Genomic DNA, 14,897 nt, shown 5'->3' on the forward strand with positions numbered 1-14,897 from the left:
TTCTTCTCCAAAGTTACATATTTTTGCCTATTTAAACTTCCTAGTAATATTGCTGTCTTTCTCAAGTTTTTCTCTTGTATTTGTCAGACAGCTAAATACAATTAAAAAAAAACAACTTGGTGAAAAGTTGATTTTGAGTCTTAAAGGCCTCGACGTCAGCTTGTGGTCAAACAAAACTTTGCCAGACTTCGCCTTCTCTAATGAAATCCTGGTTTTCGAACAACAGCATCTTCTGACAAAATCCCTATTCCAGGCATTGAAAGATTGGGATTGGGAGTTGGGATTAAGATCCTTAAAGATAAAATCCGCTTTTTTTATTTATTTTTTTTATTTTGCTGATGTAAGTCTACATCATGCTGTTCTTATAGCACCATTGATTCATGTGTTTAGTGTAAAGACTTAGATTCTTTGTAGGAGCTCAGTCTATAACATCATTAGGATTGCAGGACTTTATTAAATGAAGCAAAAACATAAGCTCATGTTAAAATTATCTCAAGCCATGTGCTGCCATGATGTCAGTTTTATGTTCTACAAGCTTGTTTGTATATCTCAACATTTCTCTGGACTATCACACTTCTTTCTGAAGGAACAATGAAATGTTACTTTTCTAAAAATTTAGAAAATTAATGTATATGCTCATACCATTTGAACTACTGTGTCACAACTGCTGTTACCATACTGACTCTGCCTTAACACTATCACAAATTTGATAAAGTCCAAAGTTTTAAGCTTCCTAAATAAATCAATAAAATTATTTCCTGATTATCATTCATCTAGCGGAAGAAAAGTTAGATTTGCGTGTACGGTTTCCGCACGGAAATAAATATGTGTCGGACCATCTTCAACGAGGAACACTGGTCTGTGCAAAGCAACATTGCAAACATGGAGATATATGCATGCGGGCTAAATGTAATGCTGTAGAAATTCTGTACAGATTCAGTGACACAAATGAAACGAATTCGTCGCTGTAAATTTAGTTTATTTTCTTAGAAGATGTTTGCCAAACCGTTTCGTGTAAAATCCAACACCGTAATCAAAGGATCAGACAGGTGAGTCAGTAGTGCTGCGTACTAAACTCAGCCACTTATATAATATAATGAATGTTAAACTTGACTTCTGTCAATGCATGAAGCTTCTAAAAGTACATTTTAAGACAGAAGCAGGGCGTGTGTTGTCGGTATTTGGCCTGAATTAATGAGATCAGCGAGTAGCGAAGAAATTGTGTTAGTTGTCGTTATAATGTTCAATAAGATTTTCATTTTATTTTAATCAAAACTATTTATTTTTAAGTAAAAGTAGTTTTTGATCATTAATTTGCAGATATATGTAGATTGAGGTCACCTGGAATTCAAATGCATCAGCATATTTGATCTAAAAACAAAACGAGGATTGCATCAGTTTTTTGGAGAACACAGACTTAACACCTCAATAAGAACAGCTTTGACATATTTATCTATCTATCTATCTATCTATCTATCTATCTATCTATCTATCTATCTATCTATCTATCTATCTATCTATCTATCTATGTAATTCAAGCATTCTAGGTGTGACCTTACCATATAAAATATATATTTGCTTTTGTTATTGCAACCAGGAGGAAGCTCAAAGCTGACCTTTGTGCAGCATTTCCTTCACTGTCTGCTGATGAGCTGTCTGAGCTGATACCCAACAAAGAGGAGTTAAATGTTGTGAAGATTTATGCACATAAAGGAGAGGCTGTGACGGTTTATGTTCTTCACAAAAATCCGCTATTCTTTGAACTGGAGAAACAACTTTATCCGACTGGTAATAAACCTGGAATAAAACTTCACTGAGATGATTAACCAGCAAATGTGCTCAGAATAATGTCTTTTGTGACATTTTCCAGTGTACCTGCTTTGGCGCTATCCTTCTCTCCTACCAGTATTCAGGACATGGTCTCCTGTACTTCAGAAGTTGATTGGAGGGGCCGGTGAGTTTCCTTTTTAAGATGAGAAAGATGAGCAGATTTTTTTTTTTTCTTTTTTTAGTGTGTGTGTTTGCATAAAGGATCGTGATGAAAATATTATGCTTTTCCACAGATCTCATGCTGCCAGGTGTGGTAGTTCCCTCCTGTGGGCTCCCAGATGTGAACCAGGGGGATTGCTGTGCAGTTACGGTGGTAAAGAATAGGTATGTGTTTAGAAAAAAAAGAATATGGTTTGGCAAGGCTTTTATGATATTTCTTGAATATATTTGTCACAATTCTTTCCTGGTTGTTTGTAGGGCTCCTGTTGCTGTTGGCAAGGCTGCAATGTCCAGTTCAGAGATGCACAGTTTGGGCATGAAAGGGAGAGGAGTGTGTGTTCTCCACACATACATGGACTATCTCTGGTTAGTAACTGTCATCCTTTACATTTTATGAATAATACTTCTGTTAATAAAACATCTGTTACTCTATGCTCATCTATCAATTTAATTTATATGAGAAAATTTCATTTATGTAGCACTTTTCATACAAAAGAACAGCACAAAGTGCTTTACATAACTACAGCAATAATCAGTTACCAAATAAAACTAAATTAAATATCAAATAAAAAAATTAAAAGTGACAACATAACAGTTGTGTTGTTGGGATCGAAATGTGGGTTGAGACTTCTGTGAATGCTTAAAGATGAACTCATTTCCAAAAGGCAAAAAGTTAGAGTCCCATGTCCCATCCTGTTTGAATTCTTGCTTGTGTTGTTCTTACTCTCACATGTAAGACGCTTTGGAGGAAAGCTTCTGCTAAATGACTGTAGAATAGAATAAAGACAAAACATTTAGTATCATATAGTATTCATGATATACCTTCATTTTTTCCCCATTTTAAAATAACACAAAGGAAAAGGAGGTCTAAACATTTGGGGATTGGAAAGGTTTAATGACTTTAAGTTTACAATGCTTTGAATTTGACATCAGTCAGTTTATAGAATTGTTTTCAATCAAAATGCAACAGAGTGCTTTTCAAAAGCAATAAAAAACAGGCACAAGCAAGAAATAAAACACAATTAAAGAAAAATGCCAGACAGCTGTGAAGTATTACTAAAATCAGTCCTAAAAACAGAAAAAAGAGACAAAAAAAAGGTTATATGAATAAAGTACAGCTAGTTGAATATAAGCTGTAAGTTTTTAATCTTAGTTTTAAAAACAGAGCTTTCAGTACACAGACTAGAAGCTGGTTCCACAAGAGAAATGTCTGACTCCATCTCCCTGTTCATTCCCTTTTTGGACCTGGACATTGATGACTATTATATGTTAAATTCTCTTGTGCTGCCCATACATTTTCTTGTTTTTTTTTTTTTTTTTTCTATAACTCTGCAATTGGAAAAAATAAAATATTCTGACCTTGTTTAGAATGTTGAAAATAATACTTGCACCTTAGCTCCATACCACTTGCCTAACAATTAAAAAAGGCAAATAACATTCGACTTTGAAAGAAAAAAGCATACAGAGAGCACAGACCTGCACCGAGCTATTGCTTTTAATTTATTTATTTGTCAATGGTGTGCCATTATTTTTGAGTTAGGTATAAATTTGCCTTCAGAGCTTCTATCTCCCCATAGTAAATAATCCTTTTTTAAATTCTTGGATCCAGGCGGTGGTCCAGATCATCCCCAAAATCTACTCGCTTGTTCCTTATTCCATTTCTGAGATTTCCCAAAAATTTAATCAAAATCCTTCCATAACTTTTTTCTAGTTTAGTTGCTAACGGACAGACAGACAAACACTGCAGAATACATGACTCCTGCCTTGGCAGAGATAAAAATGAAAAACTAAGCATTTATATTGATTTACTTGCACAAAGTTAGAGTCCGTGTTTTGTTTGTTTAAGCACTTCACTGCAGCTCAGGGATTTTTACACATTCCCATACATTATGTCAAAACTGCTCCAGCTACTTCAAGCTGGAGACGTTTGCAGGGGAACAGCAGTCGTTTACCACAGATTTTCAGTCAGACTGAAGTTGGTGTTTCACTGGATCGTTCCAAGATATCTAAACATCTTGCACTGAACCACTAAAGTATTGCTTTAGCCGTATTTTGGGGGTTTGGGACAACAGTAGGCTTTTTATAGTTTTTGTAACTTTTGGAGAGACTTCCTACTCTGTGTGTGTTGGTGTGTATCTCTATTTGTGTTCTAATACAAAGCAGACATTTTCCAACATGAGAACCATCTGTGATGTAACTGAATGCTTCTTGGTTCAGAAATTTTAAGTTTGTGGTGTCTTGTTGAACGTAAATGCAACAAGCAGAATACACCACAGCAAAACCACTTGTAAACATTGGAGGAACATGGCTCATATAAACAACATTGTTTAATGAAACTTCTAAAACAACCAATCAAAGCAGAGAGAAACAGACCAAAAATAAATCCCAGAGCTTTAGCCTTTATGTTTGAAAGGATTGCAACACCACTGTATCAGGATACCATTTCTTTGTTGACTGTGATGTCCCTTTAGCCTTCGTATCTGCAGCCTTTCCAACTATTTGGTCCAAATATGTTGGTATTCTATTCTTTCATGTGCTGCTCACCTTGTGGTTCCTCTTTACTTTACGATGTTGCAGACTGTGGGGTGTTTTGACTCAGCTTTACACTTACATGTTACTCTTAGATTACACACAGGTGGATTTAATTAAACGTTTCCTGTTTTCTGGTGAAGGAAAATGCATCAGGTCTTAATTATGGGCATCATAGCAAATGAAAAAATACACATGCACAGTCTGGAAAGTTTTTTTTTGTTTGTTTTTAACTTTTAGTTTCACTTTACTAGCTTGCATTACTTTGTCCAAGTCCATTATAGTATGTAAAAATTCAGAAACTGAGTAATTTAAACTGTAAATTGTAATCCAAAAAAAAAAAAAAAAAAACTAAGGAGAGATTGAATATTGTAGGTGTTACTGTTGTGCTGTTGTTGTTTAGTGTCTACTGGTATGCTCATGGCAACAATTAGAGGTACCCTTTCTGGAGGCAATATATTGAAATGCAGCTGTGCTGTAAACTTAAATTTTTTTGTGTCTTGTATAGGACATTTGGAGATAGGTCAGGCCCTCCTTCTTTACCAGAGGATGAAAGTGAAGGACAAGAGGAGAATGGAGTGAAATGTGAGGTCATTGAGAAAGAAGAGCTTAAGAAGTGTGTGGAGGAACAGCAGAGCTCTGGCGAAACAGTCACGGATCAAGCCTGCTGTGGTTTGGAGGAGCTCAGGATAGCTGAGCAGGAGGAAAACAAGTGTGAAAGTAGCAACGAGAAAGAAGAGGAGAACCAGGAGGACCTGAAAACACCACAAGGTAGCTGATTTAGTTTGACATTGATCAACATGTATGATAGGATCTTGGGAGATGTACATGTTAAAGTGTTATATTTACAAAAAAAATGGTTATTTGAAGTGCTTTCCACAACATTGGTACTGGATCTGCTTTTCATAAGACTCGGCTACAGTTTTATAAAGACTACAAATTGAAATCTAATCTAATCAGTCACTACTAAGTGGTGGCACAGCAGACCTGAGGTCTTGTAAGGTTATTTTTATGAACATTTCTTTATAATATAATGTATTAGACAGAAAATTTTTTTTAGATGTTCCAAATTACAACCTGTGCAGTTAAAGGGATATGACCTGGGTCATACCCTGATTTCACAGAGGCAATGGACACCCTGCTGTTTCAGTGCTTTCTGCATGCGCTCAAGAGCAAGGTGAAAAAGTCCGAGCTCCCTCTGCTGACTAGTACATTTCTCCGCAACCACATGTTCTCCTGCTGGTAACGTATAGTTCGTCTTTTTATTATTAGAATTATTATTATTATTATTATTATTATTTTTATGAAGTGGAATTTAAATTAGCCCATGAATGAGCCCATTCTGTGTTTGTTTTTTTAGCCCAAGTGGAAGGCAGCTTGACATCAAGAAATCAAGCTATAAAAAGGTAGAGGTTTTGCCAGAATTAGATATTTAAATTGTACAAATATGAATGCAAAACTCCATCAGCATGTGTGTTTTCTTTTTCTTTTTCTTTATTTTTTTATTTGACAGCTTTCCAAGTTTCTGCAGGTCATGCAGCAGCAGCATAATCTTGTGCAAGTGAAAGAACTCACCAAGGGTGCAGAGAGCATTGTGGAGGTGGACTGGAAAAATCCAGAGTGAGTCCATACTCAGCATAAAGAAACTCTCTTTAGAAATTATAACTTGGAATCTGCCCATGTTGAACCGACCTGCTCTTTTGTTGCCTTTTATTACTTAAACATTTTATAGACTGCGTTCCTTCAGCGTTCCAGACGAAACAGGTGTTGAAGCAACTACAGTGCAGGAGGGAGGAGAAGCAGAAGTTGCATACCATCCTCCAGAGATCACAACTTTGTACTCTGTGTCTGCTCGGCTGGAGCCTCTTTTTGTGGATGCAAAAAAGAGGTGAGTGTGTGAGCATGTGTGCGGTTGTGTGTTTTCTTCCCTCTAGGTCCTCATGCAGCCTCATGCTTCCCCGGTTCAGACAGCAGGAGCACATTATAGGACGAGTTGGAGCTTGTGTTTATTTTAAAGAAATATTCAAAGACCTCATGGAGGGCTTTGCTTTAACTGAACTCAACCACATAACATGTAACGTGATACAATGATATTCTCCTGATAAAGTCAAACAAATGCGTCTGATATCGCCTCTTTGTGTCGATTATATATGAAATAGCCCTGAAATAAAAGCAAACAATGCTCAACATGTCAATTTCTTCAACTTCTTTCCTGTTTTTTGGACAGTGCACTAAGTATTAACATCTTTAGACTGTTTAAATGATTAAAAGTTAAAAAAGCCAAAAGGCATCAAACTGTGCCTTTCCTCCTGTGACATGTCAAAACATGTTTTTTGAATAAGACTTATCGTGGGATTCTTAGGTGGCAAATAACAATGAGAACAGACTGTATCAACACATTTTTTTTCTCCATTATTTCAAGTGGCGATTGAAATAATTGGAATAACATTCAGAATTGTTATTATTTTCCATAAAAGAGCTTGTGAAGTTCTATTTTGAAGGTTTCCAGTTACAAAGAAAATAAAAACAAATAGAAGCATGTGAGAAAAATGTCCACAAAATTACTTTTTATGTTTTTGTGGAGGAACTCTTAATACAGCTGAACATATATTGCAAAACAGATCATATAAAAATCAGTTTCTATTTTATGAGGATTTTTAAATACTCGGTGTGCTCCTTTTGGGCTGTTTCATATATACTTTGTGTCCAGTTCTTGTATATTTTCAGACCAATCTCAGGAAAGGAAATTAAAAGTAGCTCAGAGTATAAATTCAGTGGTGTGTTAAGTGTGTGCAGCTGTTTGTAAATGGTAAATGTTTGTACTGATGTGTTTTCCATGTTTTGGTGCTTCTGCAGGAAAGGAATGACAATGCATCCCGCTGAAGTAAGAAGTATTGTCACAGAATATGTGAAGAAGAATGAACTGGTGAATGAAAATAATAAGAAGTAAGAGGATGATTAGGCTCTTTGAGGGTTTCATTAAGTTCTGAAGTGCGTCATTTGAAAACTGCAAATAACAGCATGTATTGTCGGGTTAATAGAGATCATGCTTTCTCTTTTTTCACGTGTATGAGAATAGCTGAAGAATTTATTAATTGCTATTTCCTGGTGCTGGGGCTTGTCAGCTGACAAAAAGAGAGAAGGAATTTCTGAAATAACTGGAGGAACTAAAGTCAGCCTACTTGGTTTCTCAGAACTGTGTGAAGTGGTTAAAACACTGCCTTAATTGCCAGTAAACCAATATAGCTCTGACCCAAAGGCCATGTAATGTCATTACCATCAGCTAAAATGTTTAAATGTGACTTCCAACACTGAAGAGTTATTTCATACGTCCTTTTATGTCATCAAAGTGGCTATAGCTTCTGAAGTGAAACAAATTGCTAATTAGCAATAAGAGAAATTAAATCTAATGTATTATGGAGCTGACATTGCTTAATGGAATGGTATGCTTTCTCTTTGGTTCTATCCATCTAAGTGACGTTTTTATCTCCTCTCCATCAGTTATGTGACCATAAACCCCACTCTATGTGACTGCTTACTGGAGAAATCAGAATACCAGGAGGTAGAGTCTCTTAAATGGGATGATCTCTTTAGCAGGTAATTTTTTTTTCTTCGTCTTGATAGTAATCCCTAAATAAATTTACATTTTTGAAGATAAATGCTTATCATTCCACGGCCAGGCTTTCAGAGTTTTCAGTGTATGAGGCACATCAAATTTCAGGCTGTGCGTCATGGTTGGAAACGTGGTGACCTGGAACCTGAAAAAACTGAAAGGAATTTAGTTTATGATTTGAGTTGGCTTGTTTCTGTTGTAACCAAGAGTTGCTTGAATAGAAAAGAATAACAAATACTGATTTAAATGTTTAAGGTGTCTGAAATCATTGATATAAACTGAAAAATAAGTGTGTGGCTGGCTTCAAATCACCAAATCAGAGTTTCTATACATTTTCTCCTTCAATCCTGGATTATTAAAGAACCTATAATGTAGGCTGTGTAAATTACCTATATTATGATGAGTGTTTATACACTGTTTTTTCTTTTGTTTTGTTTTTTGCACTGATCTGGAATTGTAATCGGTGGTTGCTTGGTTTCTGTGCAACATCAAGACAGAAAAGATAGAAGGAGAAGAACACAGTATATACAATAACTAACGTGGATCAGAATAACTTTAAACCCCACAAAACATGATAAAGCTACACAAGCAGATTAGATATCATTGCATTACTCATTCAATGTTTTCCCTTGAATTTCTTTAGGTCTGGTGGCATCTCAGAAGAAATTCCAGATAAATAAGGTGTAGAGTATATTAGTGCAGATTACCTTATTCAGAAAAAGAAAATAGCAGTCCACAAGATAAGCACTGCACTGAGGTTCCCAAAAACAGTTTGTGACTGATGTCTGAATGAAAGGACATTTGCTGTCTTTACAGGTTTTTAGTTCACTGGGTCAGCTTAGCTGTGGAGAAGCACTGCACCATGAGCAAGTTTAAAACAATTCCAGCTCCCAGTTTTTGTTTGTCAGATGCATAATATTTAGGCAAAATGATATTCTGGGTAAAAACAGCAGGTTGAACAGACCAGTCACAATTTGTTTTGCTGTATGATGTAAAACATTTGAGGAATTGCACGTCAGGAAACAGAAAAGTTCATAGGCTATTGTACTGAATCAGACTTCATAAGTACATGTAGTTTTCATTTACAGAGCAGAAGTTTAAAATCTGTGCAAGTACACAGTTTTTGGTGATTATAATATCACATATTGTGTTAGATAGAAATATAATTCATATATATAGTTAACATTCAACAGTGTCATCTATCATCTAACTAATGGCAAAGATTGAACATTAAACTTTTTCCTCCTCTAGGACACTGGGAAAAATGCAAGGGTGTTATCAAGTTATATTCCCTGGACAAGATCCTATAATAAAGAAGGGCCATATTGAACCTATAGACATCTCTGTGGCTTCTCGAGGCTCTAACAAAAAGGTATAAACATGAACAACACTTCTGTAAAACTCTCAAAATGGCAGCTGTAGAAGAGTGTGAGTATTTGTATGAGTCTTTGCTTCCCATATAGATGTTTGACAGTTTAAAAAAAGTTTCTTCATGCTGAAACTAACGGTAACATAATAACAGTCTAAACTGTGTAAACACAATTGGCTGTGAGGGTTTTCTCACAGCTATAACAGCTAGTCATACGCTGGATGAGTAGGTGTCCAGCATAGTCAATAAAAGTGGAGATAAAGGAAAATCTTTGCATTTATTACTGTACAAAAAAAGACAATCTTACCTGCCTGCATCACCATGAGAAAGACAAAAAAGGGGGTTATAATTTGAGTAAAGACCAGGGGAACAAGATGAGAGTAATGCCTACCAAGGTTTCCTATTAAACAAATCAGCACCATTTTGATAGCAATCATACTTAAAAGAACCAACAATCTACTTAATGAGAACCTTTACATAGCTGTGTAGTACACATAGGCACAGGCAGGTGTGTTTAGAAGGAGGCTTCTTGTGCCGACAACTTGAGACCACTTACCCTTTGGTTTAAAATGTCAGTGACGGTGAACACTACGACAGAAAAATTCTCAGAAGTTTGCGCCGTTCATCGGCATCCATTTAATCATGAGCAAACTGTCTCTCACACTTTTCCCTTTGCAGCTGCAAATAAAAACAAAGAAGCATTCTTCTCAGCAAATAAATTTTCATGAGAAAAGTATAAACCTTTTACCTTAATTGAGACTTTTATAAGTGTTATTACTCCCTTCTGGAGAGAATGTAAATTCAATTATTGTAGATTGCCTTTCTAATTATAATTACGGCAAGCATTGTTCAGCTGTATTTATGGTAGAAGTAAAATTGAAAAGAAAAAACTATTACCCGGAATAAAAAGAGAAGTTATTCAAAATTAAGCTGCAAAAACCTTGAGATTGTTAAGAGTAATATTTGGAGTCTTCCTTATTTGGATCAGTACTCCTGCAGACTAATAGGGCTCCATAAACATTTTTAGAAATGCCACAAGTATATTTATTTGTATTTCATGCCAACATCGAGCATCTAACACCCACAGCAAACTCACTGAAAACAAAGTTCCCTCCAGAACAAAATATAAGGAGGCAGCAGAAGCCAGTGGGAGCCTTACTGATACCAGAGACTTATGACGGAAAAAAGATTAAGTGTTAAGTCTGCAAAATCCCTGGACCGTTCACTTTTACTTGCTTTTACTTCCTCAGCACAGGTCAGCTTGCCTCATTAAGCCCGTTTTCTTTCTCAGAGTTGAAGCACATTACACTTTATTTTTAAAAATCCTCCTCATCTGCCCAAATTTGAAGCTATGAAGAACCAAAACCTCTTATGCACCTCATCCAAACCTCAGAAGGCTTTAATGACCCCCTGAATTCATGAAAAAGAACATGTTCAAATACCAGCTGGACAGCCTTAAAAAGCCTTTTTTTATTGGCCTTTGTCAAAGTTTCATTGAGTAAGCCTCTTATATTTTATCACTCAGCTAAATCTGTGGATTCAGTCAATCCCAAACAAAGCTCATACAAGTGAGTTTTCCTCTAATCTTTTTTTGTTTTTCTCCAAACGTTTGTTTCTTTAAAAAAAAAATTCAGACACAACATCTGGATAAGATGTGGAATCATCAGGTAAACATCTGCTTATAACATGAAAATGCTCTTTGCAGGCATGACTAGTTTGCTAAGCTTAACCACTAACTTTAAACATGTGACACTCTCAAACAGCAACTATATTAAACAATTATTTAAAGCAACTATCATACAAAAGTTAAAAAAAAGAGAGAAATAAGTGAAGAGATGAAGAAAATGTCTTGGAAGAAGGGCAGACAAGCAACATGACAGCATTTCAGGTGATGCTACATATAGTTGCTCCTCAGGTTTCACCCCTTTCAACCCCTTTACTTTAGTAAATTCCAGGTAACCACCAACCACAACTCATGATAAACATTTAATATTAGGAGAAATAAAGTGATTCTGTTTGAGATCTGGGAAGCTGTTCACAACAAACTGCAGCAGCTACAGCTTATATATAATAAATTTCTTCACGTGATACTGCACAAATTGAGGATAAATGCGGTCAGTCCAGATGGATATTACTAAAACTGTTTTCCCAGTCCAACTTTTTTGATCAGGTGGCCAGTTTTACAGACATTAAGATAAGGATGTATGTGTATATACAGAGTATAACCTGTTTTTTTATTTTTGGTTTTTTTTTTGTACAACTCACCCAAGTGGTTTAAAATATAACATGTCTTAAATGCCACTATTCATAATGGAGCATTTATTATCTACAGGACAGTTAACCAGAGGAAAAAAAGAAATATATATGTCTGTGTTTGTGTGTGTGTGTGTGTGTGTGTGTGTGTGTGTGTGTGTGTGTGTGTGTGTGTGTGTGTGTGTGTGTGTGTGTGTGTGTGTGTGTGTGTGTGTGTGTGTGTGCGTGTATTTGTAGGTGACACTGGTAAAGAACTTGGAAACATATGGTTTGGATCCTGCAACTGTTGCCACTGCTTTGCAGCACAGAGTCCAGGCCAGCACTGTCTTACAGCCCATCCCTGGAGCCAAGGAAAAAGTCCTGGTCCAGATTCAAGGAAACCAGATTCATCAAGTTGGCAATTTGCTGCTCGGTATGGAACTTAATATTATCTTATTGTTTTATCTGTATGAATTAGGTGACGTTGTTTTTTTCTATTTTAATTTCAGATCAGTATCAAATTCCTCGTAAGTACATCCAAGGACTAGACAAAGCTTCAAAAGGCGGCAAGAAAAAGTAGCATTTCATTTCAATTATGTACTGTCATTAATGTTGCTCTGATGAGTGGAACAAAAACAACAGCTGATCCTACAGTTATAAAAGTCACATTGAAAAGATTAATGAAAGATCACTGTGTTTTCTTCCTCCTTTGACTTTCAATTAAAAATGGGTTCAGATACACTGAGACAGTTTTATTTTATTTTTTTTATTTATGTTTTTTTTTGCTACACATTAATTTGTATCCAATAGTAAAAGCAAACATTTGGAAATAGTTGAACAGTAAGGTTCCCTGAAAATTTAGGATTTTTTCTAATTAATTTTTATGTTCACATGTGGTACCTACTAAGTAAAATCCTACTTTTATTTCCTTAGATTCTTCTTTTAAGGGCCAGGAGGCTTGTCATCTCAGCAGATCCAGTAAAACAAGCGTGGATCAAGAGAAACCTCATGCTGTTTTAAAAGCAGCTTCAGGTCATGTAGACACTATTCTTAAGTAGTGTCACACCTAAAAATCCAAACATATAATTTAAAATGAACAGATTTTCCTGCACATTTAAGGTCTTGTATCTTTTATTTGTGCACAGCATTTATAAACACAAAAACATGGGGGCTGCCTTACTAGGAACTGTCTATGACTGCATAACAATCATATATACAGTGTGTGCAGAATTATTAGGCAAATGAGTATTTTGACCACATCATCCTCTTTATGCATGTTGTTCTACTCCAACCGGTAAAGGCTTGAAAGCCTACTACCAATTAAGCATATCAGTTGATGTGCATCTCTGTAATGATAAGGGGTGGGGCCTAATGACATCAACACCCTATATCAGGTGTGCATAATTATTAGGCAACTTCCATTCCTTTGTCAAAATGGGTCAGAAGAGAGATTTGACAGACTCTGAAAAGTCAAAAATAGTGAGATGTCTTGCAGAGGGATGCAGCACTCTTAAAATTGCCAAGCTTTTGAGGCGTGATCATCAAACAATCAAGCGTTTCATTCAAAATAGTCAACAGGGTCACAAGAAGCGTGTTGAAAAAACAAGGCGCAAAATAACTGCCCATGAACTGAGGAAAATCAAGCGTGAAGCTGCCAAGATGCCATTGGCCACTAGTTTTGCCATATTTCAGAGCTGCAACATCACTGGAGTGCCAAGAAGCACAAGGTGTGCAATACTCAGGGACATGGCCAAGGTAAGGAAGGCTGAAAAACGACCACCACTGAACAAGACACACAAGATAAAACGTCAAGACTGGGCCAAGAAATATCATAAGACTGATTTTTCTAAGGTTTTATGGACTGATGAAATGAGAGTGAGTCTTGATGGGCCAGATGGATGGGCCCGTGGCTGGATCAGTACATGGCAGAGAGCTCCACTCCAACTCAGACGCCAGCAAGGTGGAGGTGCGATACTGGTATGGGCTGGTATCATCAAAGATGAGCTTGTGGGACCTTTTCGGGTTGAGGATGGAGTCAAGCTCAACTCCCAGTCCTACTGCCAGTTTCTGGAAGACACCTTCTTCAAGCTGTGGTACAGGAAGAAGTCAGCATCGTTCAAGAAAAACATGATTTTCATGCAGGACAATGCTCCATCACACGCATCCAAGTACTCCACTGCGTGGCTGGCCGAAAAAGGTCTAAAAGAAGAAAAAATAATGACATGGCCTCCTTGTTCACCTGATCTTAACCCCATAGAGAACCTGTGGTCCCTCATCAAATGTGAGATCTACAGGGAGGGAAAACAGTACACCTCTCTGAGCAGTGTCTGGGAGGCTGTGGTTGCTGCTGCACGCAATGTTGATCGTGAACAGATCAAGACACTGACAGAATCTATGGATGGCAGGCTTTTGAGTGTCCTCACAAAGAAAGGTGGTTATATTGGTCACTGATTTGTTTTTGTTCTGTTTTTGAATGCCAGAAATGTATATTTATAAATTTTGAGTTGTTATATTGGTTTCCCTGGTGAAAATAAATAAGTTAAATGGGTATATATTTGGTTTTTGTTAAGTTGCCTAATAATTATGCACAGTAATAGTCACCTGCACACACAGCTATCCTCCTAAGATACTAAAACTAAAAAAGCCCCACTCCAACTTCCAAAAATATTCAGCTTTGATATTTATGAGTCTTTTGTGTTCATTGCGAACATAGTTGTTGTTCTATAATAAAACTAATCCTCAAAAATACAACTTGCCTAATAATTCTGCAGACCCTGTACTGAACCTTTCAGCACCACTTTAACGTGGTGACATCAGTGTTGGCAAAGATGAATCATGAACCACATGGTCCTCAGTTTCAGACCCAGCAGCAGCAGGTCCATCATCACTTCTAAATGTGGCTGAAGTTCTTCATTATACAATCAATCATTTGCAGCTGGTTCAAACAGAACGATCTCAGTAACACTGACATTAACTTTTATTCTATTGTATGTTCTGCTATAAGTAGGTAAGATAATCCGGTTATCTTATTTTCCACATGCTGTATTTATTTTCATATGTTCTCACCACCATCAGCTGATAATTAGGCGAGAAGCCAGTCCGACAAGGAACACAGATCTTGAGAAATTACTATTGCAAAATTCCCTGTGTCTTGTCTTATTATCC

At 36.5% G+C, this 14,897-nt stretch overlaps 1 protein-coding gene across 1 annotated transcript; it reads left to right on the plus strand.

Annotated features, from left to right (window-relative positions):
• The first annotated feature begins 841 nt into the window (after nt 1-841).
• On the plus strand, nt 842-12,465 carry eif2d (eukaryotic translation initiation factor 2D). Its single transcript, XM_042004862.1, has 15 exons — nt 842-1,049; nt 1,598-1,788; nt 1,871-1,954; nt 2,064-2,154; nt 2,248-2,355; nt 5,027-5,289; nt 5,643-5,760; nt 5,879-5,924; nt 6,032-6,138; nt 6,251-6,406; nt 7,375-7,464; nt 8,020-8,115; nt 9,383-9,503; nt 11,991-12,165; nt 12,242-12,465. Exons 1-15 carry the CDS (start codon nt 994-996, stop codon nt 12,310-12,312), a joined length of 1,773 nt encoding a protein of 590 aa, XP_041860796.1. The 5' UTR covers nt 842-993; the 3' UTR covers nt 12,313-12,465.
• Nucleotides 12,466-14,897: the final 2,432 nt, after the last annotated feature.

The sequence above is a fragment of the Melanotaenia boesemani genome, chromosome 13 (genome assembly GCF_017639745.1).
Source record: "Melanotaenia boesemani isolate fMelBoe1 chromosome 13, fMelBoe1.pri, whole genome shotgun sequence".
NCBI classification, from domain to species: domain Eukaryota; kingdom Metazoa; phylum Chordata; class Actinopteri; order Atheriniformes; family Melanotaeniidae; genus Melanotaenia; species Melanotaenia boesemani.